Source organism: Apodemus sylvaticus, chromosome 7, assembly GCF_947179515.1.
Source record: "Apodemus sylvaticus chromosome 7, mApoSyl1.1, whole genome shotgun sequence".
Taxonomy (NCBI): Eukaryota; Metazoa; Chordata; class Mammalia; order Rodentia; family Muridae; genus Apodemus; species Apodemus sylvaticus.
In genome coordinates, this window is record NC_067478.1 from 4,748,005 (window position 1) to 4,770,944 (window position 22,940).

Sequence of the window (22,940 nt, forward strand, 5' to 3'; positions counted from 1 at the left end):
TGGGCTGCTGCGATCGCCCCTCCATGCCTAAATGTCTGTTATCGATGGTCCTAAGCACTCCCCCCCCCCCAGGCATTCAGAACGAACTTCCCTACCCTGCAGACTGCTCACACAATTTCATTTCTCAGAAACTTTTGGAAGCTTCGGAGACCTTCTGGATTTAAAAAAATACACACTGCCAAATGGAGTTGGCTTGCTTTTAATCCCGGCATGAGCAGAAGAGGCGGAGGCAGGCAGTGATTCTCTGAGTTCAAGGCCAGCCTGGTCTACAGAATGAGTTCTAGGACATCCAGGGCTACACAGAGAAACTCTGTCTCAAAACACTAAATACATTAGTTCAGGGTGTTTATCTGCAGTTAGCATACAGTTTGGGCACAGAAAGACCTCTCCTAATGTCTACAGTGCGGTCAGTCTACCTAGCCATCAGTTTAACAGTGACAGAGCTGAGAAGCAGGCCACCCTGCCTCTGCATCCACACCTGCTCTAAGGCACCTCAGTTGCTTCCTCAGCCCACCCAGAACCAAGGCCGTCCACCGTCTCCCCATAGCACCCTGTAATGAAAGGTCTGAATAGATACTGTCTCTGAGCCCTCCTACCCACCCCACCCCACCTTCGCAACCTCCACACGTCCCAGAAGACATCCAGCTGGCCCCTCACTTACTGACTTGGTAGCCTAGGCCTTCTGCGTGAATCCTCTTGGCCATGAACTGGCCTTCGATCAGAGCTCGGATCTCCACATCTCCAGGGAATGCTGAGACCTGTCTCCAGAAAATGGGCACCGTGTGAGGGACTCTGAGTGTGTGTGTGTGTGTGTGTGTGTGTGTGTAAAATAGGTACAGTGAGGGTCTCTGGGTGTTCATGTCCATGTGTGTATGTGTGTGTGTCCCCATGTTGTTTGCGCGCGCGCGCGTGCGTGTGTGTGTGTGTGTGTGTATGTGTGTGTGTGTGTGCGTGCAAGTAATCTTACTGTAACCACCAATGTCATCTGCTGCAAATTTGTGCAAACACGGCTCTCACATGCACAGCTCACACCTCACCTGTGTGGCACTCTGAGGAGTTAGCAACGTTGCAGGACTGTCTTAGGCAGCCAAGGGTTCAAGTCCTGACTCTAACATCTCCCCTCTGACCTTGTATATCATGTGGATCTTCCCACCTTGGCCTTCTTCCTAACCCGGGGCTGTATGGCGGTACCTGGTTTTAAGGTCACCGTGACCAGGGCTTAGAGTGCACAGTTGATGTTGGATACACAACGGCCATGAGAACTTATCCTGAGTATCCACAGTGACTGCTGTGGAACATGAAGACAGCTCTGAAAGGAGCCACGCCCAGGCCGGGACCTGCTTCTCTAGGCCTTCAGATCAAGAAGTAAACCTGGAGACCAGGCGGTGGTGGCGCACGCCTGTAATCCCAGCACTCTGGGAGGCAGAGGCAGGTGGATTTCTGAGTTAGAGGCCAGCCTGGTCTCCAGACTGAGTTTCAGGACAGCTAGGGCTATACTGAGAAACCCTGTCTCTAAAAAAAAAAAAAATCCAACAAACAAACAAACAAACAAACAAAGAAGTAAACCTGGGGGAGGGGGTTGCTGGAGAGATGGCTCAGAGGTTAAGAGCACTGACTGCTCTTCCAAAGGTCCTGAGTTCAAATCCCAGCAACCACATGGTGGCTCACAACCACCTGTAATGAGATAGATGCCCTCTTCTGGAGTGTCTGAAGACAGCTACAGTGTACTAACATATAATAAATAAGTCTTTTTTTTTTTTTTTTTTTTTTTAGTTTATCGAGACAGGGTTTCTCTGTGTAGCCCTGGCTGTCCTGGAGCTCACTCACTCTGTAGACCAGGCTGGCCTCGGACTCAGAAATCTGCCTGCCTCTGCCTCCCAAGTTTTGGGATTAAAGGCATGCGCCACCACTACCTGGCTAATAAATAAGTCTTTAAAAAAAAAAAAAGGAAGAGGTAAACCTATCCCCCTCTGACTGCTCTTGCCGAGGACCTGGGTTTAGTTCCCAGCTCTCGCATGGCAGCTCACGAACACCTACAACTCCAGTTCCAGGGGACCCAATGTGGCACACACGTGACCCACACGCATCCACACATATGACGGAGTGGATGGATGAGGTACCCTACATTCTCCTTGATGACCATAGGACTGGTGTACTTGAGAGCAGGCATGCGTATCTTTTCTCTATAAACAGAAACTGAACTTAACCCCAACCTGAGGACCAGGATGGATTTTCTAGTTTTGTTTGTTTGTTTGAGACAGAAACTCTCTACATAGCCCTGGCTGCCCTGGACTACACAGAGATCTTCCTGACTCAGCCTCTGAGTGCTGGGATCACAGTGACACCACGCCCAGCAAACTTTCCACGTTGTATCCAGAGCACTCCACTGAATATGTAATGTTTAATTTGCACATCTAATCCGTGTCCACCTACTATTTACAGTGACTACAGAGTCCCCCAAAAGTTCCTCTAACATCCCCTGGGGTAACAAACATCCTCTAGCTCCTGCTCCCAGAACATGGTGTCAGCTCACGGTGACTACCAGAAAATCAATTTCAAACAGAGACTCTCCTGGAAGGGGTCACACGGAAATGAGAGAATTGTTGCTTCCAGCCAAGAAGGTCTGGGTTCGAGCTTCCTCCACCACCTATGTCCTTGTGACTTTGGGCAGGCCATGAAGGCTGGGCCTCTACTTCCCCATCTGTAAAAAGGGCTAATGGTGCCTACACCACAGAGTTGAAACTGAAATCACAAGCATGATGCCTGGAACCCAGTGGTCCTCAGCAAATGTCACTGCCTTTCTGAAGGGCCTTTTCCACTAGGAAGAAATTACTGCCCTCAGGACTCAAGAGCTTCGGTGCGGTGGAAGATATGGTTACCAAGGAAACATCCTGCAACAGCATTCGGAGGAACAGACATTAGCTCACAGAATGATCTGATCGCCTGCATTCTTCCTTGGGGAAGGGACAGGACCTGTCTACACCTCTCCTGAGACCCCACCTCTAGAATACACCCGTAGATGAACAGAAGAATGTATCCTAAAAAGCAGCAAGCCGAGGGCCAGTTGTTTAACGGGGCTCAACGCCAGAGTCAACGGATGAAGTTCTAAAGCCAACAGCGAACGTGTCTGGAGCTGGGAAGACAGCGCTTTTGGTGTAACAAGAGGATCCGAGTTGGGAGCCTCTGAAGGTGGAGATGGAGAATCACCTGAGCAAGCTCTGGCTTTGATTGAGAGAACCTGCCTCAATGAATACGGTAGGCAGTCCAGGAAGACTCCCAGTGTCAGTCTCAGGCTGCCACAAGCACGCACACCGGCAACACACACCTGAACATACACACGCACCGCGCATATACACATGAAAAAGGCACAAGTACCTCATTGTTTTCCGCATTAAACCTATGACGCCCGACAATTTCAGGGGTGATCTCCATTACATCGAAATAAAAACCTGAAGCAAAACCAGAAAGGGATTAGCTGCCAGCACTCTGGGGCAGAAGCCTGCCTACTGAGAAGCAACGGGCCACAGTAGATCCCGGGGCAGCCATCTCTGATGCCGTCCCCAGGGATTTCGAGGGGGAAGCCGACAGAACGAGTCTGACCTTTCACTGGAGGCTTATGGAGCAGCAGCCGAGGGTAACCACATGGGTGACCCTCAGAACCTGGGGGCTCATGCCAGCTCGTGAGAATATATGTGGAGACAGAAAGCCCTCCCCCAACTTCTCCCTCCCCCAAACTCATGGTGCTCCAAGCCTTGCTGGCCCTGCCCACAGGCCCAGCCTACCCACGTTTCCATTGTTCCCCATTTCTGTGGACTGCAGGGCCTTAGAGAACTTGTTCCAGGAACAGGAGGCGGACTCATCTCGGATCTTCTCCCTCATGAGGGAGCCGTTTTTAAAGCTGCGGAGACACACACAGTATGAGTCCTGGGCTCCAGGTCTTGGGGTGTTAGGTTGAAACCCAGGTGCCTCACATGCTAGGCAAGGATCTGACTACTAAACTTGATTCCCAGACTGGACCCAGGGTTGTTGAAAGAGTCCCAGGAAGATGGTCTCCAGGTCAGGCTAGACCACAATTCATGGGGGCTGGGGGGGGGGCACAGCAGGCAGCCCAAATCTCAAGGATCTGCCTCTCTCCTGTGGTTTCATGGACATCCTGGAAGGTTCTGGACTCCCACTTATCCTGGGATCTGCTTATGCTAGATGCTGCCACAGGGGGATCCATGCCGGGCCCTGCCCACTGTACCGTCTATGACCTCTTCAGTAGGGCTGGGTAGCCCAACTAGACCTGAATATTCTCCAGTGCTTCTTGGTGATTACACCTCAAAGTCTTCTAAGCCAGTTTGCTTCCAACAGGTATCAAAAGTCTGTGACCAGGACACGGAGCACATAGCTCCTCTAAGAACTCTCGGGAAGCAAGCCATCCCGTCTCCCAGACCATTTGCTGAGGGTCAAGTTAAACAGGTATGCCAAAGCATTAGGAAGTAAACGCCTTACTTATAAATCCAGAGCCACTCCATGGGAGGTGGGGTTTGTACCCAAGCTTAGGGATCTATAGGTCTTGGGCTCTTCCCTAGATAGTTCTGCTGTCACGTGAGAATACATGTGTCCCCATGGTCCTGGCTACCCACGAGGCAATTTGGTAGGAATAGCGTGGGGGTGTCTGGTTGTATGTGACCTGTGTGTACCCTCTTTCCCCAACCTAGAAATTCTAGGTTACCATAGAAGCGCCATATACTGCTGTGCATCCACTGGGTTGCAGAAGATGTGGCCTTCCAAGGCTGGCATCGGCTTCTGGAGCCAGAGAAATAGGGTGTCGCTCGTGCCCAGGCTGACCTGAGGAGAGCAGAGCAGCGGGTGAGGTGCCTGGGGCTTGCCAACAAGTGTCCTCTGCCAGTGACACGCTCCGCACCCCACCCAGCCCTCATCCAGTCATTTCCATCCTCATACTACAGGTGACAAGTGTCAACTCTTTTTGCTTTCTTGACTCTCTTCACACTGGTTGAGTTACAGGTCAGCACCCCCCCCCCCCAGACACAGGCTCTCATGGACGCCATCATTGACTTTATAGAACTTAATACCGAATCATCCAAGTAACGGTTTCCCAAACGACTTCCCTGGTAGATGTAGAGAAGCCACAGAAGAAATCTTCCCACATACTCAGGAGCTCACAGCATCCTGGCCCTGCACCCACCCTCAGCCACTGTGCCCAGCAGACAGGGATCTTGCTGGACATCAGCAAAGGACAATGAAAGTTAGTGGGCCTCCATCCACTTTAGAGGCAACAGACCCCCTCTGACAGTAGCCAACACACAGCTGAGACTCAGCATCCAGGTCCCCAGGACAGAAGGTCTGCAGATGTGAGAAATCACCTTATTGGGGCTGGAGAGATGGCTCAGCAGTTAAGAGCACTGACTGTTCTTCCAAAGGCCCTGAGTTCAAATCCCAGCAACCACATGGTGGCTCACAACCATCTGTTATGGGATCCGATGCCTTCTACTGGTGTGTCCGAAGACAGCTACGATGGACTCATATAAATAAAATAAATCTTAAAAAAAAAATAAGAAATCACCTTACCGCAATATCTCCTTCCTCCAGCCTCATGCCGGCCAGTGATGCTGGCAATGGAAGGGAAACCTCTGGTTAGCAGGAGTCTCGTGGGCTCCACAGAGCAAACTGTAGTAAGCACCTAGACAGCAGCACGGACACCAGCTTCTGCCTTAACCCACAGCTGAGCAAGCTGAGTTTAAGGAGCCAAAAGGTGACAGGGGTCAAGGGTGGACTGCTCTAGCCAAGGCCCTGATTTGGGCTGAGAATTCTATTCTCCCTCAGGAACACAAACTCCCCACCACCGACAGGTACTCCAAGCCAGACAAATAAGGAGACCAGGTGAAGGCATCAAGAACATATGTGACAGGAAAGACGGAGGGGAGACAGGAGCACAGAGGGTTCTGCTCACCCAGAACATAGGAAGGGCTGAGGTTTTGGCGACTGCACCCTGCAGACACGCCCATCTTCTCTTTCTGCCCTTTTTGCTAACATGCCCCCAGCACTAAAGAGGACCCAGCACAGAGCCGGTGCACCCTCAGTGTAGAGTGGATGAACCCAGTGGAGGAGAAATGGGAAGAGGAGCAGACACCCTATGCTCGGCAATGGAGAGTGCCTCGAGGCTGTGCACATGCGCAAGCATAGGAGACAGCGCAGAGGTCATCACAGGAGGTCAGGACAGCTGAAGCCCCGACGCCCATACATCAAGTGACCAGAAGGATGGCTAATGCATGAGCCCGGGAAGAAGCCGAGAAGGAGGACTCCTCCAGTGCTAACTGTCCTTTGAAGGTTCGCTAGGAAAAGCTGGCTTTCCCTGTGGGGCTGGAGAACAGCACCAGCACACTCCTCAGTGTGGCCCAGTGTGCCACAGAAACCAGAGGCCTGGAGATTTCTTGAAGGAGAAGAGGCAAGGTGGACGGTGCCACAAGAAGCAAACTGTTTATGGACCAAATGTCCCCAGAACGGCGTCCTGAAGGACGGGCTGAGGAGCCGAGATGGTAGCTGGGATAGAATGAGGTGGGGGTGGCAGACAGTTGCCTTCTTTACACCAGTCAATCTTCACGAAGACAGTACAGGCCGAGCCCATGGCTGAGCCTCTGAGAGTGGTGGGGCCGGGCTGGGGTTGAGATAAAGAGCCAGAATTCAGAGAGAAAAGAGAACAGCGCAGAAGGCTTCATCAAGGAGCTGGGCAGTGGGCTGGGCATGGCAGCATCCGCTGTGTGTAAACCCAGCACTGGGGAGGGGAGGCCCGACACATTTCTGAGGCTCTGCGGCCGCCAGCATAGTCTACCTGGGCATTCCAGGTTAGTGAGAAACCCTACATAAAAAGAGAAGGTGGGCAGCACATGAGGAATGGTAAACAGCTGGGCTGTCCCCGTCTACACAGGCAGTCGCACACATTGTGTACATGTACCCACACGCGGGTACACATGCAGCCACACACGTGTACAGACACACATACACACACATGTGCACACACACACATGTTCACATACACACACGCACATGCACAGAGAGAGAGAGAGAGAGAAAACCAAGAGGATGGCATGGAATTCTTTAAAAGTCCAGTAAGAATCATGGTGGTGGCTCACATCCGTATTCCCTATAACTAAGAGGCTGGGGCTGGGACTGATGAGCATCTGAGGTCAGCCTGGGCTACATAGTAAGATCTAGGCCTTTAGAGACCCCCACTCAAAAAAATGTGTGTGTGCATGTATGTGTATATGTATATGCGTGTGTGTATGTGCATATATATTTTATATATTATATGCATGTGTATATGTGTATGGAAGAAGAAGGAAGTACATCCACCCAGCGGTCCCCGGCAGAGCAGCCCCCGTCCCAGGCACTCACCTGGGTTGTCCCCAGTGAAGGCCACCACTTTGCATCCTGGAGGGAATCCATAGCGCTGGACATAGTAGGAAGAAATGGCTCCCTAGGGAGAAGGAACGCTGTGTTCTGCTGAGGTAACCACAGCCTGCTCAGCGAAACCACACACACACACACCTCAGCCCAGGAGACTCCTGGCTCCGGGTCACTGGAGCAGAAGGAATTTTCCACTGCTTGGGCCATGAGGGTGCCGCAGGCATCTGCGGCCCAGCCCAGAGCTCCACCATCCTTCCACAGCAGGATCCCAGTTCAGTTTTAGAGCTATAGGCTTGGGGTCAGCCACCTTGAGGATCACATGAGCTTGAGAAATTCAGGCTAGTCAGAACACATGAATCCCCAACCTCTACCTACTTTTTGGACACCAAATTCTGGATACACTGTGGAAGGAAAAAGTAACAGGACAAGGGTAAGCAAGCGCACAGACTCAGCAAGCGCCCCTCCTATGTGTTTATTATGCCAGCAATTAGACTAAGAATAATAAGATGAGCAAGTCCGGAGAACAGAGTCCTAAAGAAAACTAACCTCAGAGTTAGCTTGGGCCAGCCTGAACTAGATCACAAGCTCAGGGCCAACCTGGGCTACATGAGACTGCCTCAGGAAAATGTGAGTAGGGCTGGAGAGATGGCTCAGAGGTTTAGAGCACTGACTGCTCTTCAAGAGGTCCTGAGTTCAATTCCTAGCAACCACAGGCAGCTCACAAGATCTGATGCCCTCTTCTGGCTGGCGTGTCTGAAGATAGCTACAGTGTACTCACATAAATGAAATAAATAAATCTTAAAAAAAAAAGAAAAGAAAAGAAAATGGGGGTAGATTAGAGGCATAGTTTATCTGGCAGATAGCTTACACAAAACACGGATGTCCCCAGCACCTTGTAAACCCAGGCACGGGAGGGGCACGGGAGGGGCACGGGAGGGGCTGGAGGGCTGGCTCAGCTGTTAAAGCACTTGTGCTGCAGCAGGGGAGCTGAGTTCAGGTCCAGCCTCCACACAGTGGCTCACAACCACTTGTCACTCCAGCTCCAGGGGATCTGATGCCCTCTTCCCAACTGTGTGGCCACTGCATGCACACACACACACACATACATGTAGGCAACCACTCGTACACACAAATCTAAAAAAAAAATCTAAACCAGGCATGGTGGTGTACATGTAATCTTAGCACTCAGGAGACAGAGATAATGGGTCAGATGTTTAAAGTTATTCTTGGCTACACAGCAAGTTCTTGGCCAGCCTGAGGTACCAGAGACACTATCTCATAATAATGATGATGATGATGATGATGATGATGATGATGATGATTATGAGTGGTGGTGCACAATCTTATCCCCAACACTTGGGAGGCAGAGGCAGGTAGAGCTCTGTGAGTTTGAGGCCAATCTGGTCTACAGAGTGAGTTCCAGGTCAGCCAGTATTACACAGAGAGACCCTGTCTTGAAAAACCAATAGTAATAATAATAATAATCGTCATCATCATCAAAGAAAATTAATAAAAAACAGCCAGTCATGGCAGGGGACTCATCGTGGAACCAGGATCCATTATGCATTTTAAAGATATTGTTTCCCCTACTAGGAGAAGAAAAGAATTTCCATCTAGCAATGTTTTGGATTTCCAACAGAGCAAGCCTTCCTCCAGGAAAATAAATGTCTTTGACCTAGGTTGCCTCAGACACTAGAGTGTGATGGGGCCTGTGTGCAGGTTAATGTGTAGGAGTGACCTAGGAGAGGAGAGAAAACCAGAGGGCAGGAGCCTACGGGTGCCTCAGCCCCTGGGTGCCCCAAAGGCGGAGCCACAGAGGAACCTCTATAAGCTGGGATTGGGTCTGAGGACTGACTCCCTGGGGACGACTGGGGATGAGTAGGGATCCGTCACTCACCCCTAGGGCTCCTTGCTCCACACTCACAGGACACATCGGGAGTCAGGGAGGCCCCAGCATAGAAAGTTTTGTTCCAATGGGGGTGACACCAGGTGAAGCCATGGTGACTTCTCATTGGCACTTGGTCAATAAGTAGAAGAGCATTTTTTTTTCAGAACCGGTTTTTTCCTGATCCTCTAATACTTGCCTCTGAAAAGACTCCTTAGAGGCATTCTTGGCGTTATGTAAGCAAAGCCCATGTCTTAGACAAAGCTTTGGTCTCCAATTCACATGAAACAGGCCGAGGACGGCTGGGGCATTCCAGGGGCTCAGTGTATGCACAAAAGCCCAAAACTAAAACCCACACTTGAACAGGCAGGCCCAGCCGCTGACTTGAGGCTTGACCCCTAGTGACCCTTGATTTCTTATAGATAACTGAAGCTCAACTTTTTCGTTGTTTGTTTTTCTGTGACAGGGTCTCACTATGGCTGGCCTGGAACTTATGGAGACCAAAGGAGGCCACTACCCCATGCTTGAAGCCTAATTATGCCGCCCCCTCCTCTTCCTCCTCCTCTTCTTCTTCCCCCCTCTTCTTCTTTCTTCTTCTTCTTCCCCCTCCTCTTCATCTTCATCTTCTTCCTCCTCCTCTTCCCCCTGCTTTTTCTCTTGTAACATTGCTACTCAACAAGACAACTTGGTATACACTGGCGGACCCCACCCAGTAGCACAAGAGATAAGATGACTAACTCCCCCTTGGCTGTGGTAAATGAACTCTCACCCTCTTTTGGGGTGTGATCCTCTCTCCAGCCAAGAATGGGGCCTGCCAACCAGAATGCACTTGGGTGTTCACAGCCCATATCCATTCCAAATCAGTGGCCCCACACTCATGACTGCCTGTGATTTACTCCTGGGCCCAACCACCCTCTGAAACCCTCAACAAACTGTATCTCACCTCATATGCGCAGTGCCCTTGTACACAGACAATATTTGCTCCAGAAGAGGAAGGTGGGTACAGGTAAGCCAAGCTAGGTGTGGTGGTGCACACGCCTTTAACCTCAGCACTAGGAGGCAGAGGCAGGGGGGTCTCTTTGAGTTCTAGGCCAGACTGGTCTACACAACAAGTTCCAGGCCATCTAGGGCTATATAGAGACCCCGCCTCAAAACAACAACAATAAGCCATAATCAGGAGGGTCAGAGTGCAGCCAGGATTTAGTCTCAGTCTGTGTGACCCCAGGGCCTGTGCTCAGTCTGTCAGACCTTCAGTATCTCTACTTTCCAGAGCCTACCTGCTGCAAGCTTCCATGCTGGCACCCAGGATTCCAGCACTCTGCATGTTTACCCTTAGGGGTGCAGTCACCCAGAAATCCCTCACATAGGTTGGGAACCTAGCCAGGTACTTGAATGCTACTGTGTCATCCAGATATCCTGACTAATTTCAAATGTTGCTGAGCTTCGGCTTAAAGACGCTTGTCTGTGTCTGTCTGTCTGTCTGTCTCTCTCTCTCTCTCTCTCTCTCTGTGTGTGTGTGTGTGTGTGTGTGTGTGTGTGTGAGAGAGAGAGAGAGAGAGAGAGAGAGAGAGAGAGAGAGAGAGAGCACCGCCCTGGGCTCCACCAACAGAACCCAAACCCACACTGAAGTCTCTACCACAAAGATGACTTACCACAACTGAGCAGGAAGGGACCGGTGAGCCCAGCTTCTCCTCCAAATGGGGGGCGCAGACATCCAGGCAAGCCTGGGACCAGACTTTTTCCTGGATCTGCAACAAATTCATTCCAGACCCTAAGGAAGGAAGGAAGAAAACAAAAATAAAAACCTCTGGAGGGGTGGCAGCTTTGGTGGCAGAGATGGGTAAAACTGGCAGAGAAAGTTAATTCTCTGGTGCAAAGGTGTGCCTGGATCTGTCTCTGTCTGCTGTTTAGAGATGCATTTACTTGCTTTTCTATGAATGGACACTTGCCTGCATGTGTGTCTGTGCATGTGTCTGCATATATACAACGCCCGTGGACGCCAGAACACAATGTCACGCTTTTGAAAATGGAGTTTCAGATGCTTGAAAGTTGCCATGTAGGTACTGGAAACTGAGCCCAGGTCCTCTCTCCGAGAGTACTGAACCTCCTCCCCAGCCCTGTGACTGGACCTATGTCATCACAAAAAGAAGGGAACACGCTTAGTCCTCTTTGAACCAGAGGCATCACGGCCCATGCCTCTAAGCACACAGGGAGCCTGAGAGTCTGCTGTTCCGAGGCCTGCCAGCGACAGGGAGTGACTGACAGCTAACCAGCACTGGAGGTCCCAGTGGTGCTGAGCCACCAGACACAGGTGGTGGGAAGCAATGGGTAGTTTGCAAGAACAGCACATGCTAAGTGCTGAGCCGTCTCTCCAGAGAGAGCAGAGCTACACACTCGGAGTTCCAGGTGTCACGATACAAGGCGGCCTCACTAGCTGGCCAACAAGTGCCTGTGAGTCAAAACATCCTTGTTTATTTTTCTTAAGACAGGGTCTTATCTCACAGGCTGACCCCAAATTTACTAAGTAGCTGAGCATGACCTGGAACTTCTAATCCTCCATCCTCCCTCCAACCCCCAAGGCTGGGACAGCAAGCAGATGCCAACACACCGGTCTGACATGGTGCTAGGAACTGCCCAGGGCTTCCTGTGCTTGCCAAGCACTCTACAAACAGCTACGTCCCAGCTCACCAGTAAACTTCCATTCTTCATATGTTACCTGGTCTCAAGTGTTCTTATTATTATGCCAACAGAAAATGGACTAAAATATCCTCACGCTCATGTCCTTTCAAGAACTTCCCTCTGGCTACCCCTCCCTGCTGACATCGGCACTATTTTATCAGAGTTTTGATACCAAAAGCTCACAATTCTGAGTGGTGGCATACATTTGTAATCAAAACACCTCCAGAGGCAGAGGCAGAGGCAGAGGCAGAGGCAGAGGCAGAGGCAGAGGCAGAGGCAGAGGCAGAGGCAGAGGCAGAGGCAGAGGCAGAGGCAGAGGCAGAGGCAGAGGCAGGAGGAGTGCTATGAGTTTAAAGCAAGCCTGGGCTACATAATGAGTTCAAGGCTAGCCTGGGGCACACGGCAAAATCTGTTTCATAAAACTAAAACCAGAGAGTAGAGAGACGGCTCAGGGTCAGGTTGAAAGCACGTCCTCCTGTGGGAAGCCCACTTTGGTCTCCAGCGCCCACGCAGGCGGCTCGCAGCCTCCTGCAGCTCCAGAGGGGTCCAAGACCTCAGCCTGCACGGACACTCGGCACAGGTGCCCAGACACACACAAATAATTAAATAAGATAAAGCTATTTCTTAAAGCCGTAAGCCAAAAAGCGAAACAAAATCCAAAATGCCGAGCATGGTGGCTGGAAATTAGAAAGCAGAGGCAAAAGGTCAGACATTCAAGGTCACCCACAGCTTCATCGTAAGCTTAAGGCCAGCCCAGGCTCCAAGAGACTGTATCTCACAGAGTCAAACTGGGCTGAATAAGAAGTAAGTAAAGAAGATAAATAAGAATTTATAAATTTGCCCAGCATGAGCAACACAATAAGACTGTAAGCCAGGTTCCAAGGAGTCCCCTGAGGGTCCCCCCTCTGGTCCTCATGCCTCAAGGTAAGGTGCCCCCAACTCTTGATGCTGATCCTGTGATCAGAAGGATGAAGCAAGCAGCAACCACTTGGCCCCTCCCCCACTGCCCCCCTCCCCCACTTCTTCCCTCCCCCTCCCTCCTTCTCCCACCCTCCCTCTCCTTGCATGCCCTTCATCACACATCCTTACCTCCCACGGTCTCATCAAGGACCTTACAGAGGGACTTTAGAAGCTTCCCGGACCCTGCCACCCTTCAGATGCCTTCACCCTGGCTGCTAGTTTGCCTGAGACCCTGAGCCAGTGCTTTGTGTGTGACCTTGAGCCAGGACCACCCAGTCCAGCTGCTGCTCCACTGCAGACTAAGGGACCCTCGGGTGCTAAGGGAGAACATACGCCTTCGCCATCTTCAGCCAGTGAGTGAAGAGGACGCTCGTCACACGGCAGAAATGACGGGAGCCGCATGACAGGCATCTAAGCTGGATGAGGCGACTACAGTCCCACGGCCACCCTGCACGGGAACTAGCGTGTTCAAAGGCTTACCGTCACTGTAGTCGATGGGCGAGTACCCACCCAGGAACAGCGAGGCAGCAAAGCTACTGACCAAGGAAATTCTCTGGAAAAGAAGGAAGCAGGATGAGAGAGGTCTGTCTTCCACACAACCAAGCTACTGAACATTTCACACACACACACACACACACACACACACACACGCGCGCGCGCGCGCATGCACACACATGTGTACACTCGTGTGTGTGCTCACACAGAGAAGTATACACACACGTACACACACGTGCACACGCATACTTACACATGCATACAGAGGCACACAAGCACACACATGAGCACACGCATACACATGTACACTTATACGTGCAGAAGTATATAAGCACATATACATGAATACTCACATGTACACACATGTACACTCATTTGTACATACACAGGTACACAAGCACAACACACACAGGCACATAAGCACATACATGTGCACACCCATGCCCCCCATACACATATACACTCATGCACACACAGAGGCACACTGCACATGCACACACATATGCACACTCACATGCACACACACAGGGGCACATACACAGAGACACACAAGCACAAACATGTGGACACACACACACACACACAAGGAGTTGAGAATGGAAGCTTCAGCTTCAGCAAGCAGTGGTGAAGACAAGAGTCTCAGAAGCAGCCTGAGTTTCCAGTAGCGCTGCTTTAAAGCAAGGAAGCCATCATGATGGATGACAGCAAAAGCCAAGGCCCTGTGAACACGCCACACTTATGGAGGCTGGGTTCCCATCTGGAATCCATTCAGACAGTCTCAATACCTCACTCCACTTCTGCGTCTTTGACATTTGGTCACAGAAAGTGACCAGGACATGAAACAAGTTAAGACTCTCAAAGTTACCACAAGTGGGTGTCTTTAAAGCAACTTTCATACCAAGGCCCCTAGACTAGAGGAGCCTTCAGTCCCCATGGGACATCCACCTCATTCTGCACACATAAGGAGCATTTTCATTCTTCAGTGGCTAACGCTGCAGAGTAGTTTGAAACCTGGAACTGTTAAATAATAAATTGCAGCCAGGTATAGTGGTACAGTCCTGTGATCTCAGCACTTGAGGCAGAGGCAGGGGTTTGAAGTCAAACTTGGCTATATGAGTTTAAAGCTAGTCTAGGCCACACAGAAAACTCCTGTCTTAAAAACCATAGTCAAGGGGCTGGAGAGATGGCTCAGTGTTTAAGAGCACTGACTGCTTTTCCAGAGGTTCTGAGTTCAATTCCCAGAAACCACATGGTGGCTCACAACCATCTGTAATGGGGTCTGGTGCCCTCTTCTGGTGTGTCTGAAGAGCGCAACGATGGGGTACTCATGCATAAAATAAATAAATAAATCTTAAAAAAAATTAATTTTTTTTTAAAAAAGGGCAGGAGCCGGGCAGTGGTGGCGCACACCTGTAATTCCAGCACTCTGGGAGGCAGAGGCAGGTGGATTTCTGAGTTCGAGGCCAGCCTTGTCTACAGAGTGAGTTCCTTGACAGCCAGAGCTATACAGTGAAACCCTGTCTCGAAAAAAAAAAAACCAAATCCAAAAAAATCAAAAAAAAAAAAAAAAAAAAGGGCAGGATATGGTGGTACACACCTTTACTCCTAGTACTTGGTAGGCTGAAGCAGGTGGATCTCTATAAGTTCAAAGCCAGGCCATCCAAGGCCACATAGTAAGACTTTGTCTCCAAAAACTACCACCACCAAAAAAAAAAAAATCACTGATATATATATATATATATATATATAAAACATAGTGGTAGGGATACACACTGTAGTTCTAGCTCTTGGGAGGTGAAGATAGGAGAATCCCCAATCAGGGGATCCCCAGCTTCTTAGAGAGTTTGAGAACAACCTGTGCTACATGAGATCCTGTCTCAAAAAAAAAAAAGGAGAAAAATAATTTCTTCTTATGAATTTGCCAAGTAGTTTATTGTGGGAGCCAGGCTTCAAAATGGTCTCTGCTGAGCCTTCCCTGACCCACCCAGCCTCACACGTGTGCGGAATGAGGTGGCGGCAGCACCCGTGAGCTGGGGGTCGGGCTGAATGAAGGGAAAGCGCGGTGTGTGGTGCAGCCATGGCTACCGACTGCAGCACACAACTGTGGCACAGAGCCCACACTCTGTGTATCTAAAATTAGAAAAGACAGATTTTTTTTTTAGCCTTTGTTTTTCATTTGTTTTACTATATTTCTTTATTATCTGAGAGAAGTGCACATATGTCATATCACCTGTGCAGGGGCCAGAGGGCAGCTTTCGGGAACTGGCTCTCTCCTTCCATCTTGTGGGTCCTGGGGACAGAACTCAGGAAGCCAGGCTTGGAGGCAACAGAAGGAACCTGAGCCACCTCAACAGCCCCTCTCTGAACCATTTCACACCTGTTCATCAGAGGCGTTAGCCAGTGCACACAGATGTGCTCCTGTTGAGTGTGGTTTTGACAGAACGTGAAGGCTTACCCACCTCAGAGCATGAGTAGGCCTCGGGGTTCTTCTGGAAAAGCTTCGCTATCTGGTTCCCTGTAAAACGCTGGGGAATGAGAGGGCAGACTCTTAGAAACCCAGATCCTACACAGGCTAATCATAAAGTAAGGTCAGGAGAACATGGCCTGGGTACAGCGTAGACCACAAACAGCTCTGAAGAACTCCCAAATCTAGAAACGCTCGCACCAGCTGGATGCCAGAGCCGGCTTTATAGCCTTTGAGTCCTGGAAATGTTCTTGGCAATCAAGTCTTAGGCAGTCAGCTGCTGCAGAAACTATCCTGTCCAATGTCATCAGTGGGTGATTGGATGGGGAGGTATGGGGCAGAGCTAGGAGTTGTAGAGGAGGGTGCACAGGCCCGGGAGGAGGAGGGATGCTGGGAGGTGCGTGGAAAAGGAGGTCGCGGCAGGAGTGTTGGACAGCATGGCTTGGGATGGCTTTTTGTACACATTGTAAGGTTAGAAATATTGGCAAAAGCTTTCATTGTATTGGCGTCTTGAATTTGTGTTTTAAATATTGACAAATCTGATTGGCAAATTAATTGAGTGTTGAGAGTCTCTTCTATGGGGTAATTTGGGACACCACGGGGAACCAAAGGAACTGGCAGCCAGTGGGTAGTGAGGCAATGTGTGGAATGTGGGTCCGCTGGTGGCAGAGGGAGAAGGCAGCTGAGATGCTGAAGACACTAGCTGGAAGAGATTAGCTCAACGGCAACAGTGAGAGCCACACTGAGCGGGGACCTGCTGGGACTTGGTGCAGAGGCCTGGTGCGGTGGTCATTATCAATTAATTAACACTACAGTTGGCGCCCAGTGTCCCTCAGCACCCACAGACAAGGCTTCCCCAGCTTCCTGGGAGGGCTTCTCATGAGCCAATCAGCTCTGTGAATAGTCCTTAAGATAACTGTCCTCTAAATGTATTTATTTTTGTTAATGCGTACGTGTCTGTGCCTGGGTGTGTGTCTGTGTGCCACGTGTGTGCAGGAACCCACAGACACCAGAAGACGGCATCGGACTGCCCTGGAACCGGAGCTACAGGGAGCTATGAGCTGTCACATAGGAACGGAACCTAGGTCCCGTGCAAGAGCAGCCAGGGCTCGGAGCCCCCTTCCAGCTCCAGGAGCACCAGAGGCTGGGCTCGGGCGTTCTCCTTGTGGAGACCTTGTTCCTAGTGTCTTAACTGGGCTTAAAGGGGTTTTGGGGTGTTCTTCCGTTTTTATTTTTTCCTTTATTTTTACTTTATGATGGAGGCAAATGCATTCCTTCCTCACACAGATAAAATGTGCACGTGCGCGCGCGCGCGCGCGCGCGCGTGTGTGTGTGTGTGTGTGTCTAAGTGTGCACATGGGTGCCCAAGGAGGTCACAAGAGGATAACTTGGAGCTGAGGTTACACGCAGCCGCAGTTGTTACTCACCTGCCGTCCCTTTTCAAGTGCAGTGTGCACTCTGACCTGCTGAGCAGCCTCTAGACCTCCATCCCCTACGCATACCACTGTCATGTGACCCAAGACAGCCAATCACAACAAACTCTGGAACAGTGGCTAAAGCCCTTGAGGCCCCACACTAAGGGTCTTATGGACTCTGACTCCTCTCAGCTTTAAAACTACCTCACGTAGAAGTCCTGCTGGCTATCATGAGGTTACGAACCTCTGCCTGAGGCAGCACGCCCCTCTCCACACAGCTCCCAGGACAATTGGATCAGAACCCAAGGCTGCATGCCGCACTGCGATTCCAGGGACTACACTAATTCTTCAGATGATGCTGCCACCACCAGGTAGGCACCAGGTACATCCTCCCAGAGCCCTATTCTCCACCCCAGCATATTCCCTACCTCATAGGCCCGGGACCCTGTGAGGCAGCTGAGAGCCTGGGCCCCACCCACGGCAGCCTCCAGCTGGTGGCACTGGGCTGTAGTACTGGAGTCCATCCATATAGGGCAGTCGCTGATGGAGAAGCAGCTCTGGAAAAAACAGTGGAAGTTCAGGCTTCTGTCCCCCCACCGACTGCAGGCAACCCTGACCCTGTGGCTGGCAGTCACTCTGTCTGTCATTCCAGGAACACCCTGTGAGTCAATGAGGTCTCTCCAGAAAGCCTGAAAAGGGGGGATCTCTTCTGTTGAGGGCACCTGGACAAGTCAGGCTGCAGGAGACAGGCATCAAGCAATGGTGGCATCAAAATGTAGGCCTAGCTGGAGCTTTGGAACCACGGGAAAGGGAAACTGGAGACCAACCTCCCAGCATCACCAGGGGGCCCAGACTTGTTCTGTGAAGGAAAAAGGGGCTCACTAATGGGGGGAGGTCACCCACAGAGAGATGTTAGCCTGGGGGAGGAGGGGCTGGGCAGACCACGCTCACTGAACTGTCAGTGCCGCCTTCTCACACTGCAGAGGAACCCCAGGTGTCAGGGTCCACAGGACACAGGGGGCCCTCTGCCTGCTTTGCAGAGTCACAAAACAACTTCACCTGCAGCTGCTGATGTAATGGGAGAGCTGGTGACAGGCTCGACAGCGCCAGGCTGGCCCCAGTCTTCCAGTAAACGCTTCCGTGTTGCTGTAGAGGGGAAGGCAAGCACAGTTTACTCACCAGGCCCCGAGTCACATGTATACGTGGTCACGCACCTTGCCTTGGAGTGGCAGCCTCCTGCAGATGCACACCCAGATCTCAAGCCTGACTCTGCCATCTCTGTGTCATGTATCTCAGTGTCTTACTCCACCCCGTCACCTGGAAGTGTTCCAGAACCACTGGACTGTATTTTGGTGTCTCTTGTCAAACTGCACTAATATCCAACATCACTGACATATCACCTGGAGCTGGCACATGACACCTATTCACTTAACAAACATCTTGGACACCAAGAGCATACCAGGCCTCACATATAAAGGTTATTTCTAACCCTGATATCCAGGCCATTACGAAGCCTGTAGAGGCTGGTGGATGGCCTGGTCTTTAAAGTGCCTGTCTTACAAGTATGAGGACCTGAGTTCAGACCCTCAGAACCCTCATTTAAAAAATAATCTGGGGTGGTAGAGGGTTTAAAGGTACTGGCTGCTCTTCCAAGGGGCCTGGATTCAACTCCCAGCACCTACATGGTGGCTCCAACCACCTGTAACTACAGTTCCCAAGAATCTGATAACCTCTTCTGGCCTCTGAAGGCACCAGGCATGCATATGGTGCACAGACACACATGCAAAGACAACACTCATGCATGGAAAATAATAATAAATAGTAAACTTCAAAAAAATCTAGAGGGCTGGAAAGACAGCTCGGTGGCTAAGAGATCTGGCTGCTCTTACAGAAGACCTGGATTCAATTTCCAGTCCCCATGTGGAGGCTCACAACCATCTGACGTACATGCAGACAAAATACATATACACAGAAAATAATTTTTTAAGAAAATGACATGGGGCTGGAGAGATGGCTCAGTGGTTAAGAGCACTGACTGCTCTTCCAGAGCTCCTGAGTTCAATTCCCAGCAGCCACATGGTGGCTCACAACCATCTGTATTGAGATCTGATATCCTCTTCTGGTGTGTCTGAAGACAGTTACAGTGTACTTATAATAAATAAATAAATAAATCTTTAAGCCAACAGTAGTCATCTGGGGACGGTGGTGTGCACTTACGATCCAGCACTGGGGCTGGGGGCAGACAGGCTCCTGGGGCGCTGGGCAGCCAGCCTAGCCCATGTGCTTAGTTCTGGAACATCGAGAGACCCTGTCTCAAAAAGTCAGGATGACACCCAAGCTCGTCGGCTGAACACACATGTGCAGACATGTGTGTGCACCCTCACACACACCTATGGAGCTGAAGGGAAAGGCCACGAACACAGAGTGAACGCCAGTGGGTAAACAGCCTGGGTGCAGGGAGCTCCAGGCTGGAGCATGAACTGGGTACCTGCTGCTAGGCCTGATAAACTGAGTCTAATCCCTGAGACGTCCACACATGTGCAGCATAATATCACAAAGACACACATAACTAACTTTTTTTTAAAGAGTGGTTAAAACTTAAGAAAGTTGATTATGTTCCAGGCACTGTTCTATGTATTGAATAGCCATGGTGACCCTCTGCCTGATAAGGCTATGGAGGCCCTAGGAGTCCGGTTGTGCCTCAGGTCAGGCTTCTGGGTGAGCTGGGCGTGCCCAGAGCGCCTCCTGTGGTTGGCAGCGCCACCACCAGCTCAGAATCACCGCTGGGACTAGAGACCTCAAGGAGCTCAGCACGGTGACTGGAGTGCACCCCAGCTCAGATGACAACAGTAGGAACACCTCTTCAGCTTCCTACTGGGACTACTCTCGAGGCCTAAGACACGGCTCAGCGATTAAGGGAACGTGCAGCTTTGGCAGAGAACGTAAGTACCGTTCCCAGCACCCGCACAGGTGGGGGAACACAATTGCCCACAACCCTGACTTTAGAAGAACCAACATCCTCTCCTGGCCTCCACGCCCAAACCTACACACACACACACACACACACAAATAAACACACAAAACTGCTCTCACTGTTAGGATCACTTCTTATTGTTTTTCTTCCAAGAATTAGAAAGAAACTTTAGTGCCACCAAAGCCGTAATAAATCCACATCTAATGCTTGCCCGGTCCTTTTATGTGACCTGTACATACCTCCCTGCCATCTGCCCTGGTTCACTATGTCTCTGTCTATTGCATACTGAGGAGTGAATGTTGCGCCTAACGTGTTAGGAAAATGCTCTACCACTGAATTAGATCTCTAGCCCTCTGTTTAATTTCATTTGAGGCAGGGTTTCAACTTGCCAAGGCTAACCTCAGACTCACCCAGGTATCCCAGGTAGGCCAAAATGTCATTATATATAATGCTTTATCATAGAAGCATCCCAGAATTCTTTTTCAAGGAGGCCAGCCATAGAAAGAGCTGAAGGGCTGGGTGGTGGTGGCACGTGCCTTTAATCCCAGCACTCTGGGAGGCAGAGGCAGGCGGATTTCTGAGTTCAAGGCCAGCCTGGTCTACAGAGTGAGTTCCAGGACAGTCAGGGCTATACAGAGAAACCCTGTCTCGAACGCCCTCCCCCCCAAAAAAAAAGAAAAAGAAAAAGAAAGGAAGGAAGGAAGGAAGGAAGGAAGGAAGGAAGGAAGGAAGGAAGGAAGGAAGGAAGAAGTTTGTACCCCATAGGGAGCCATCACCCAGCGCCCACCCACCGCTGAGAGCCACATGGAGCTGCTGTTGACAAACCTGGCCTGCCCCGGATAAGGCTAGAACTTGAGAGAAGTCAAACCCGGAAGCCTTCATCTTCCCCAGGATCAGGTCCAGAGCCTGAGAAGAACAGAAAGAATCCACCATGACTCAACAGAACCACTGAGCTCTCTAACTACAAGCCTGAGCGTAGAAAATGCCAAGGGCTCTGCCGGGAGGAGGGTCCTCAACACAGGGTCTGTAAGTCCTGGCACAGCTTAGTAAGCAAGCAGGCATCGGCCAAATAAAAGGGTCAACTTGACCAAACACATTTTTTTTGTGTTTGTTTTAAACACAAAGACACAGTCTGTTTTGTGTCTGCTTTTTGTTGTTTTTTGCTTTTTTTCTTTTTTCTTTTTTTTTCTTTTTTCTTTCTTTCTTTCTTTTCTTTTTTTCCGAGAAAGGGTTTCTCTGTGTAGCCCTGGCTGTCCTGGAACTCACTCTGTAGACCAGGCTAGCCTTGAACTCAGAAATCTGCCTGCCTCTGCCTCCCAAGTGCTGGGATTAAAGGTACGCCACCACTGCCCTGCTAAACATGTATTTTTTTTAAAGGTTTATTTATTCATTTTATGTATATGAGAACACTATAGCTGTACAGATGGTTGTGAGCCACCAAGTGGTTGCTGGGATTTGAACTCAGGACCTTCAGAAGAACAGTCAGTGTTCTTAACCGCTGAGCCATCTCTCCAGCCCTAAACATGTATTTTTATGTATGGGCATGTATACGTGTTTATGTGAGTGTATGTCGCCCCACCATGTCCCCACCTGAGGAGGTCAGGAGAGGTCACAGACCCCTGTAGCTGGAGTTACAGATGCTTGTGAACAATCTGACATGGGCACTGGGAACTAAACTCAGGTCCTTGGGAAGAGCAGCAGCGAGCACCCTTAACCACTGAGTCATCTCTCCAGCCCATTTTTGTTTCTTTGAGAGAAGGCCTCACTGTAGTTCAGGCGCCACACTCAGTATGTAGCTAAGTGAGGGGGTCCCTGAAGGTATCCAGGCGGGGAAGCAGGGAGGAGGGGAATCGAACTGGGCAGAGAGACAAGAATGAAAGCCCAGTGCAGATTAACTTCCTCAACCCAGATGAGATTTCGGGGAGTCTAATAACAGGTGGTTTATTCCTAATGTATTTAAGCCCTATATAATTTGGGGGGAAAGTTCCCTGCTGTAACACAATCTCCGGTGTACAAGGAAGCCTAATTACATTGAAACTCAACTCGTGAACATGTCGTTTCTTCCAAGAAGACAGGTTCTTGATATGCACTGCCTGTACTAGAACCAAGGCCTAAGTGTCCGCCTTGGTCTCAGTCATACAGATAGCATAGAGGTCATTTGAGCTATTAGCTACCTCCAGTCTTACACAGAGGAGCTCGATATGGCCTGGGCCAACGGATACCGCAGATCACCAGACCCTTAATCACTCCAGGTCTCAGCTTTCTGGGGGAAGAACAAGTTTTTCATCTTTCCCATTGGAAAGACAACCCCGTGTGCCTAACCTTCCCGGTTTCTCTGGAGATCTGTGGGTGCAAGGACCTTCCTGCTGTGCCCCAGCTAAGGATGGCCTTGATTGAACTCCTGACCTTGCCCGCCTCTACCTCTGAAGCGCTGGGATTCCGGGTGCACACCACCATGCCCACTCTGGCTAAGTAAGTGTTAGAGACATGAAATCATACACCGTGAATTCTCAGGATTTCAGAATGTGCTTGGCACCTTCTAAGCACCAGGGAAGCAGCAAAGCAAACAGCTCACGCCGTTTCTCTTTTATTTGCATTTCTACTTCACCATTTGAATGATCTGACCCGAGTGACACAGAGGAGCAGAGACGCCATCAG

At 50.4% G+C, this 22,940-nt stretch overlaps 1 protein-coding gene across 5 annotated transcripts in view; it reads right to left on the minus strand.

The window, feature by feature from the left end:
* The window catches only part of Xylb (xylulokinase), a 38,629-nt gene that overhangs the window by 9,957 nt on the left and 5,732 nt on the right, over positions 1-22,940 (minus strand). For all 5 annotated transcript variants that reach the window (XR_007978693.1, XR_007978694.1, XM_052186997.1 and 2 more), the window contains 12 exons: positions 21,108-21,188; positions 18,368-18,454; positions 17,737-17,865; positions 15,889-15,954; positions 13,415-13,487; positions 10,948-11,066; positions 7,399-7,480; positions 5,575-5,615; positions 4,718-4,833; positions 3,783-3,898; positions 3,376-3,449; positions 662-758 (listed from right to left, as the gene is read on the minus strand). Coding sequence is in view for 3 of the 5 variants with exons in the window: in XM_052186997.1 (XP_052042957.1) it covers positions 662-758; positions 3,376-3,449; positions 3,783-3,898; positions 4,718-4,833; positions 5,575-5,615; positions 7,399-7,480; positions 10,948-11,066; positions 13,415-13,487; positions 15,889-15,954; positions 17,737-17,865; positions 18,368-18,454; positions 21,108-21,188 (1,081 nt within the window). In the remaining 2 variants the exon portion in view is untranslated. The remainder of the gene's footprint in view (positions 1-661; positions 759-3,375; positions 3,450-3,782; positions 3,899-4,717; positions 4,834-5,574; positions 5,616-7,398; positions 7,481-10,947; positions 11,067-13,414; positions 13,488-15,888; positions 15,955-17,736; positions 17,866-18,367; positions 18,455-21,107; positions 21,189-22,940) is intronic.